We start from the raw sequence: 9008 nt of genomic DNA on the forward strand, positions 1-9008 counted from the left end.
TGCAATAAAAGCTGCTGATAGCAGGGAAACAAGCCATGGCTAGAGCACCAGTAGCTCTCCTGCTGATAGCGTTACAACTGGACTCCCCCAACCAGCAAACACAGGATGATGGGCTTTGGCCTAATACTCCTCTATAATCTAGCAGACGTATTTTGGTGAGGTCGCATGCAAGCCTGTAACTTAATGTCTTTACTCCTTGGAGCAATCATACCTCCAACAGAGAAAATCAGTGCAGGGGAAACACCGCTCACCGTCCATACAGAGCCATGAGCAGAGGAGTGCACATTAACAAGTGTAGTGGTGCTTTGCCTCTAATACAGGGGGAGAAGGAGTTGGGCAGATAGATGGATTAGAGGAGGAGATGCTTGTGACAGTAGGAGTCTAAGTAAATCGAGTTAGTGGAGTATGTTTCCCCCCTCTCTGTATCTCTCTCTCTCCTGCTGTCATCTTTCTCTCTCCGCTTCATATTGTGCTGGGCGGAAAGGAGATAAGAGAGGAAAGGTGTTTTCTTTTGTTGGGAGAAAACAGTGTGGATAAATGGTAGCCGTGTTGCATCTGCCAAGGATTAGGTACTGAGGTATTCTGCTGTGTCACACCGAGTGTCCTGTAAAAAACATATAAATACATAAAAGGGAAAAAAACTAGAAAACTGTGAATTCACACACAATCCCCAGCATCACTTTCATGTGTCTCACTTCTTCAGTTCTCTCTCCAAATGTTTTCCTTCACATATTTCCACCCCTAGTTTGCCTTTCGCTTTTTCATTTTGTTCAGATGGCTCTCTGTGGTAGTTTCTCCTGCTGTTATGTCCCACATCTGTCTTTCTCTCTCATGCGCTCTCAGCCAGGATGGGCAGCCTGCCAGTGGATCACTTAGAGATGGCAGAATAGGAGGGGAAGAAAGGATATCGGTGGGGGTAATTTATTGGATACTTGGGGAAGGAGAGAGGGAGGAAGCAGGAGAGAGGGATGGAGAAAAGGCTTCAAGGAGGAGAGTGACTGACTGTAGTGTCGCCAGGGCTCACTATCTGCCTCTCCAGCTTCAGTGCTTAACTTCCGTTCTCCTGCCATCAGTCCTCCACCACCTCTCTACCGTCCTTTAGTCCCTCTCATCATCTTTCCACAGCAGTCCCTGTTCTCGTCACTTTATCTCCAACATCGTGTCTTTTGTTCTTCCGGTGGACCAAAATCACATTTCATACCCTATTATTGGCCAATGACTCCATCTGCAGTGGCTGCATATGTTTATGAGCTGTCACATTTCTTGGAATAATTTTTGAAAGCCTTTAATGCCTTTTAATGTCCCAATAACCAGATTTGTTGAGGCTTAAAAGTACATAGTGCTCATTAAATTCGATTTAATTTTATTTATATAGTGCAGTATCAACATCAACAATAACAACTCTCTTCTAAAGACCCTTTTTTATCCATCCATCTATTCTCTTCCGCTGTCCTTATCAGTGTCCTGGGGGGGGGGGGCTGAAGCCTATCCCAGCTATCAAAGCTACCAGAGCCATGAGCGCAGGTATCAGCACAAAGCAAAGATGACGATTGATTCTACTATAGAAACATGAAGAGGTAGAAGCTGAGGCTTTAAGCTTCATCACTGCCTTTGTTACCTGTTGAAGTTCAGGCTCTGGCTGCTGGGCTGGGGTCTGCATGTGCTCGGCTTTACCATCACTCTGGGTTCTTGGCTAGCTTAGTGTTAGCGTGCTGTCTGTGCAGAGGCTTGCAAAGAGCTGAAGCAGTGGAATGCAGCTGTTCCTGTCCTGGACACACACGAACTGAAATCAGCTGATTGTAGCAAGTACACATGGTTTTTTTTTCTTTTCTATTTGCCAGGCACGGATAATCTTTGTAATACAGGTCACAACGTAATTTTAACTGTAGCATGATTACTGAATTACAATACTGCATTACTCAAATATGTAACTTTGTTCCAGCACTGGTAAAGACTCCACAGTATTAGAAAAAAAACCCTCAACAAAGATGGCCTCCTTTGAGCAAGCACTTGGTGACAGTTGAAAGGAAAAACTACTTTTAAAAGCTCTAGCAGAACCAGGCTCAGGGAGGAGCAGCTATCTGAGGCGACGGGCCGGGTGTGAGGGGAGGGAGGACAAAAGTCACACTGTGGAAGAGAGCCAGAGATTAATAATAACTAATGATTAAATGCAAAGTGGTGTGAGAACACACGGGGAGTGAATGAAGAAGAAACTCTCAGAGGAGGAAGCTGGAGACAAACATCATGTGACGCGACACCCTTCGTGTCTGCGTTGCTTCTATTTGTGGGCTTATCTAATTGTTTACTTATGGTGTGTCTGAAACTTCACCTGCAGCCGCAGTAAACTGCTTCCATTTTTACTTTAAAGATAATCACTGAGGGTGATTGTTCTCAAAGAGCTTGTCAGTAATTGTTTTGAAGTATGAAATATTGATGTGTCATTTCTGCAGCGGCGGGCTGCGATAAGGGAAGCACTGCAGAATTCAGCGAGCTTAAATGCTCTGGGTAAAATGGGCTGAAGTCTTTAGCTCGTGTTGGGGTTTGTTCCTCTTACCTCACATTTTGGATGTTTACAGTTGTTGACCTATAAAAGATTTCTTAGTTCATTTCACAATAATATTGTATAATTAATTCATGAAGGCTTTTAAAAAGTGGCAATCTGAAGAAAGAGCTGCGAGGATCACACATTTCTCCTCCTTTATCTTCAAGTCCTCCGCTCACCCCCACCTCCCCCGGCACTCCCACTCCTCCAATGACACCTGTATCGCCGGGGGCGCCCCCGGGAGCAGCCAAGCACACCTGTAACCACCTGCACACCATCGGGGGCCTGGGAGGCAACAAGAACATCTGCACCCGCTGCAACCAGAAGAAATGGCCGCTAATGAGGAAGCCGTCAGCCCGCAAAGCAGAGCTGCGGCACAGTAACTGTGTGGAGGTCACAGTCCTGGCTGTAGGCAGGTGTGTGTGTGTGTGTGTGTGTGTGTGTGTGTGTGTGTGTGTGTGTGTGTGTGTGTGTGTGTGTGTGTGTTTGAATCATAACTGAAGGACAAGCCTGGGTGTATTACTGCCTTTTGATGATTTTCCTGCCTTTAAAATGTTCTCAGAATCGCATCACGAGGTGGTTTAATTAGCAGAAGTAAATGAAAAATGACACACTGTTTGCCCCAGAGGGACACTAGGCTTGAGTGCACACAGACACACACACGGCGCTAACAATCAAACATTAACTCTCGAAAATATTCACACTTCATTTAAAAGGCACAAGCATCTCATGCACTTTGATACCACACTGGGAGGTCAGAAACTTGTGGTCAGACTGCTCCACGTGCCACTGTTAACAGCACAGGTCCTCACAAAACTGAGACACGAACATTAATAAGCAGACTTCTAATATCTTATTCAGGATATCACCAGGACTGTCATGTTGATTAGTGAGTGTTCACTCAACTCTAAAGCTTTAATCGATGACAGGAGCTATTCTTACAATTTAATAGACATCAAGCTGCTTGCAGAAAGAATGTGTATTTGGTCCCCTTGTAGAAAATCAGTATAAAACATGACCTAGCTTCAGGTTGGAAAAGCCAATCCCGAAGTACCTGCATTCTCTCTTAAAGCCACCAGATGGCAATAGCTGTGGTTCCAAAAAGATTTCTGGTCCTGTAGAAGTGTGTAAGAAAATTAGTTTCTGATATCACATGCTTATTGGCTAATGAGTTGTGGCTGACAAGTCATTTTTAAGCGAGCGACCCGCCCCTCTCCATCACATTTGTTTTTTGCAAATAAAATGGTGTTAGCAAAAATGCTTCTTAAACCAGCGGATTTTCGCTGTTGCCTGCTTGTTGTTTAGAAACTGGACATGGCAAGGAGCAGCTCTGACTGAGCTGTGAGAAACTGCATGTTCATTGGCGAACAACTTTTGATTGAAAAGTTGTTAGCCAATGAACATAATCCTATTTTCTGGCTCTGGTATTGACCTGAAACTGGCAACTGAGCGCATAATGCATCAGAAAGAGAGCCGAGGGCTGTTGAGGCGGACAAGTCGCCCCCTACTGGTCACTGAGGGCAAAGAATGCAGCTTAAGGCACTTCTCCACCGGGTTCACCTATGTCCATCTTTTACAATGTCTGTGCAGGGAATTTGGACACCCTCATCATCAACCCGATGATCCTGCAGTGTGCAGGAATTTTTCTGGTTCTTCTTGTGTTTGTGTTCAATGTCCAGACTTTTAGTTTCAGTAATTATAAGAAGAATTCACCACAGTGAGAATTAAATCCTGGCGTGTACTCCCATCATAAATCTAGTCCCGCTGTGTCCCAGATCCAGTTTAAAGTAAAGAGACCATTTCTCAATCCACCAGTGAGGCCGGGAAAGTGTGCAGCCTCTTCGCCGTCACGCAGCCTTCCTCAATGTCCCGCTGAGAGCTGATTGGGATGCGAAGAGGTTTCTTTTCATTTGCGCACTTAGATGAATGGCGCCGTATGCAGAGGGGTCAGCATGACCTGGATACAAATATTCATTTGCTGATTTAATTAAAGCTTTAGAGTGGGCGGATGAGAGAGATGTCATGTTTAGGTGAGTAAGAAACCAAGAAAGAGTGTGTGTGTGTGTGTGTGTGTGTGTGTGTGTGTGTGTGTGTGTGTTGTGGTGTGTGTGTGTGTGTGTGTGTGGGCTCTAAGAATGGCTTATGACACTGAGTTTCTGTCTCTAGATCATTCAATAACAGACCATTTTCTGTTTTTAACCTGGTCTTTTTCCATGTAAATTATAATATTTCTGAAGTTGCCACCTAAATTCTCTTTTTATTTTTAGGTAAAAATATGATTCTTCATACACTCTACTGTATCTATGTAGTCATTGTCATGTCAGCTGCTTAAGGACAGGGTTTGAGCCAGCTCTGAGAGCTGGACCAGCTCTCTCATTTGGATCGCAGGCTGCACAAACATTCAAACCCTTCTATCGTTCTCAGGTTCCGCGTGACAAAGTGTGAAAAACCAGCCAGGGAGCGGCGAACTCTGCTGATATTAGATTCTAACGGGAGCGTCCCGCATCGCCCACAGCGGTGGAGCCGAAGAGTCGACCAACATTCAAGTCCCCTCAGGTGTGTGTGTGTGTGATAAAAATGTTACCTGTTTCTGCTTTTGTCTTGCCTGCAGAAGAGCTTCCGTTTCTTATGTATCCATAAATATTTATGTGTGCACATATCTCACATTCCTCTCTTTATAATATGCACTATATTACTCAACCATCCACATCATTGCATTTAGTTGTTTCAGTCACTTCCATTACCAAAGGTTTATAAATCACTGCTATGGTGTGGGGCTGATTTTCAGCCCTTTAATGCTTCAGCATAGCGAGATATCTTGGACAATTTCACGCTCCCAACTTTGTGGGAACGGTTTGCGGATGACCCTTTCCTGTTCCAACATCACTGCACACCAGTGCACCAAAGAAAGGTTCATAAAGACATGAGAGAATTTGGTGTGGAAGACCTTGACTGGCCTGCACAGAGTCCTGACCTCATCCTGATTCAACATTTTTGGGGTGAATTAGAGTAGAGACAGTGAGACAGGCCTTCTTATCCAACATCAGTGTCTGACCTCACAAATGTGCTTCTGGAAGAACAGTAAAAAATTCCCATGAACACTCCTAACCCTTGTGGAAAGCTTTAGGAAAATGCCTGAAGGTACTGAACTACACGCGACCCTGTCATTTCGGCTCTAAACTTTGTGCTTTTAGGTAACAAGTCAGTAAAATGCCTGCAACACTTACAGTAGAAGTCTGCAACACTCAGGTCCAGATGGAGACTTCTAGTGAATAAATATAAACACATGGCACTAGAGAAATATTACTTCTAGTATTTTCAATAAGAATAAATGAGATGGAGTAAAAGCTGCATTCATGGACAGCAGTTTTTAGTTTCTGTTCACTGATGCTGTTTATGCAGTGGCTGTAAGAAAAAAACGAATAAACGAGTCTTTAAAAAATTCATCACGCAGAGCTGGAGAAAAAAAGAAGACCAGCCTCCGGCCTGCTGTCTTCTGTTTACATCACAGGAAGTCTGGTTTATGAAATGCTGTGCTCCAGGTGATCGTGAGCAGCATCCACTCGTCTCTTTTCGATGTCTAATTTAGTGTTTACAGGAACAGGAAGCTGCGTCGTCCTGTTGCTGCCGTTAAACAACAGAAATTTCCTCGCAGATAACGTGTTTTCATATTCTTCAAACAAAACAACAGTGAACAACAAAAAAGGTGTCTTTCAGGCGCTTTGCAGCAAACTGCAAAGGTCTTTAGAGAAATCGGGTGGTTGTGCTCCTGCTGTGAAATTAGCCATCAAGGTGAATCCTTGATCATCACATTTAATGTTCATTCACACATGTGAGCATTCTTCTTGATGGATGCTAGCTTGTAAACAGCTTTTCCTAAGCGTCACGCGACTCTGTTTTACATGGCTGTGTTTGTTTTTTTGCTCGTTTGCAAAACCAGTGAGAGTGAAAGATACCGCCGAGTGACATATGACATGGGTGGTAAATACTTTACAGGGTTACCCTAGGCAACCAGAGACTGGAACGTCTGCTAGTGACCGACGATCGGCTTCAAAGCGATGTGCCTAAACATGAACAGCAACCTGACGAGTTGTTCTCTACTCCAGTAGCATTGAGGTTGGCAGCAGACCATGAGAACTGGACGGGTAACCAGCTCTGACGGGGGCAGTTGGCTCAAGTTGCTGTTTAAAAAAAGAAAGCTACGTATATGTTCTGTATATTTACAGCCATATACAGACAGTGCACTCTCTGAGAAATGTTGCCAGAGACACAAAAGTGCAGAAATATCAATATCAGTTGCAGAGGCAACGCCAGAGATGAAAAGGAGAGAGGTTTTCTCCTTCTGCATTAGTGGATCAGTGAGCTCGCCACACACTGAGTGCACAGTCCTCAACACTTTTTTTGTTTGAAGTCTTTGAGTACGATCATTCTTTAAAACTGGCTGCACATGCTGATGAACGAGACATGAGGGCTACCTCACAAAGCACTAAACTAGAAGGTGTCACACATAAGGGCCCGGGGCCAGGATTGGCCCAGGAAAGACTCCATTCTGTCCCAGCGGACAGCTTTGGAAATGTGAAAGAGGGTATAAATTTGTAACATTTAACTGTATTTTCATAAATTTTACAGTTTTTCCTGCTGATAAAGGTCATTCACACAACACCGACATGATCCAGTAATAGATAAACAATTAAATGACATGAAAAAAATCAAGTTTTTCATTATTATTATTTTGGGTAAAATAATAACAAAAATAATATTCAAATAAAATAGGACATTTTCTGTGAACTAAACAACATCTGTGTTTTATAATGACAGGACATTGTGGGTAGTGAATTCCCAAAACATTTACTGTAATTTTACTCATTTATTTCTCAGTGTAGGCCCAGAGAGTAATGCTAACAGGGTTCTTTCATACAGTCCACAGACAGCCCACAGCGATCAAAGTGGGCTGTCTGTGCCTGACAGTGTAAGCGGACTGTGACATTTCTTCACTATGACTGTGAACCAATAACGTGCACTTTATTTCATGTTAGCTGTTATTTTCCCTGGTTTCCCATTTGGCAGTTTAAGCTATTTCCTTGACTTTTTTGGCTTCAAAATATGTTTAATGAATTATTTGACTAATTCTAATTCCTTTTAAGATGCACTTCAAAAGGGTGTAGACTGGTGTTACTCTAGTCAAACTTTGTGATGCAGAGTTCCTTAAATTTGTCTTTCACAAGAGTTCACCCTTTAGTCATAGTAAAAATCCCCTGCAGATCCTTATTTAATATGAGAGTCTTTGCTTCAGGCTTTAGTACGCGCCTTACACTGAATTGACATCCTAACCAAATTTGTTTTAGGGTAGAGAACGTCCAGAGATGTTCAATTTGAAGCCTTAGAAAACGTTTAGCATCTGTGTTGTTTCATTTTCTGTCAGCTTTCATGTTGACTTTTACCTTTCTTGGATGGATTTTATAATTTTTTTATTATTTTATTTGTTTCAATGTGTTAATTAGTCTGTGTATTTTTCTCTCTACCAGGAGCAGACAGACAGCGTGGACCAGGGGAAACGATAGAAAACCAGGTAAAGTGTGTTTGCATCGGCTGCACGCGTGTCTTAATTTTTCAGAGCTGTTTACATATTCTTTTATATTTCTTACAGCTATTAAAAAAGGAGAAGAGGAGCAACATCTGGACACTTTTTAAACCCAAATAAGAACTTTCAACATCAGTGCAGGAGGGACAGATGGATCCGGGAATCGTCCCCCTGTCCTGTCGCTCCACAGGGAGTGATGCGCTGCTGCTGCTGATGGTGGTGGTGATTTTACAAGTAGAGATGGCTCAGGTGTGTCTACTTGAAATGGTAGCTGGACAGCAGTGCCTCGCCCAGGAGTGTCAAAAACGATGGAGGCTCGACCAGCGCTGTCCCTCCCAAAAACTACAGTCGTACTCCTCAAAAAGCAACTGGTCCGTGATGCTTGTGCATTACAGTTTCACAGGAGGTTTTAAACACGTCATCACTTGGTTTATTTGTAGAACTAAATCCCAGGAACAGGTAGAGCCAGTTGTGAACCACCATTTACCAAACAGGAAGGAACAGGAATCGTGGCCAGACGCTAAACGGGAACATTAGCAGGCGTGACCAAAGCAAGGTTCTCACATCCTGCAATCATATAAACAGGTGCATGTCAACCTGATCGTCCCTTTTAATAAGAACTCCGGGTCAAAGAGCAAATCGGTTCAAATATTCAGACACGAGCCGCTCGCTGATGTTTTCTGTTATTTCTGTTCTTTTTTTTTTTTGTCCTGTGCAAGCATCCTGCTAATACATTCAACTTAGAAGATATTAGCATACATTTGGGAGTCTAGCCGGGTAATCACTCCTTTTAGCTCCGTTTTTGGTCTCCCCCACCGTGACAGAGAAATTAAAATGAAAAAGCAAAACCTAAAAGACAAACTGAAAGCAGCTGATACACATACT

The 9008-nt window shown here is 43.2% G+C and overlaps 1 protein-coding gene across 1 annotated transcript in view; it reads left to right on the plus strand.

Moving 5' to 3' along the window:
• LOC120741009 (RELT-like protein 1) overlaps window positions 1-8429 on the plus strand; it is a 31294-nt gene extending 22865 nt beyond the window's left edge. Inside the window, exons 5-8 of the mRNA XM_040043596.1 lie at window positions 2710-2958; window positions 4967-5098; window positions 8068-8111; window positions 8190-8429. Coding sequence (XP_039899530.1) covers window positions 2710-2958; window positions 4967-5098; window positions 8068-8111; window positions 8190-8233 — 469 coding nt within the window. The 3' untranslated portion in view covers window positions 8234-8429. The remainder of the gene's footprint in view (window positions 1-2709; window positions 2959-4966; window positions 5099-8067; window positions 8112-8189) is intronic.
• The last annotated feature ends 579 nt before the right edge of the window (window positions 8430-9008 follow it).

Source organism: Simochromis diagramma, unplaced genomic scaffold (assembly GCF_900408965.1).
Source record: "Simochromis diagramma unplaced genomic scaffold, fSimDia1.1 OVJJ01000656.1, whole genome shotgun sequence".
NCBI lineage: Eukaryota > Metazoa > Chordata > Actinopteri > Cichliformes > Cichlidae > Simochromis > Simochromis diagramma.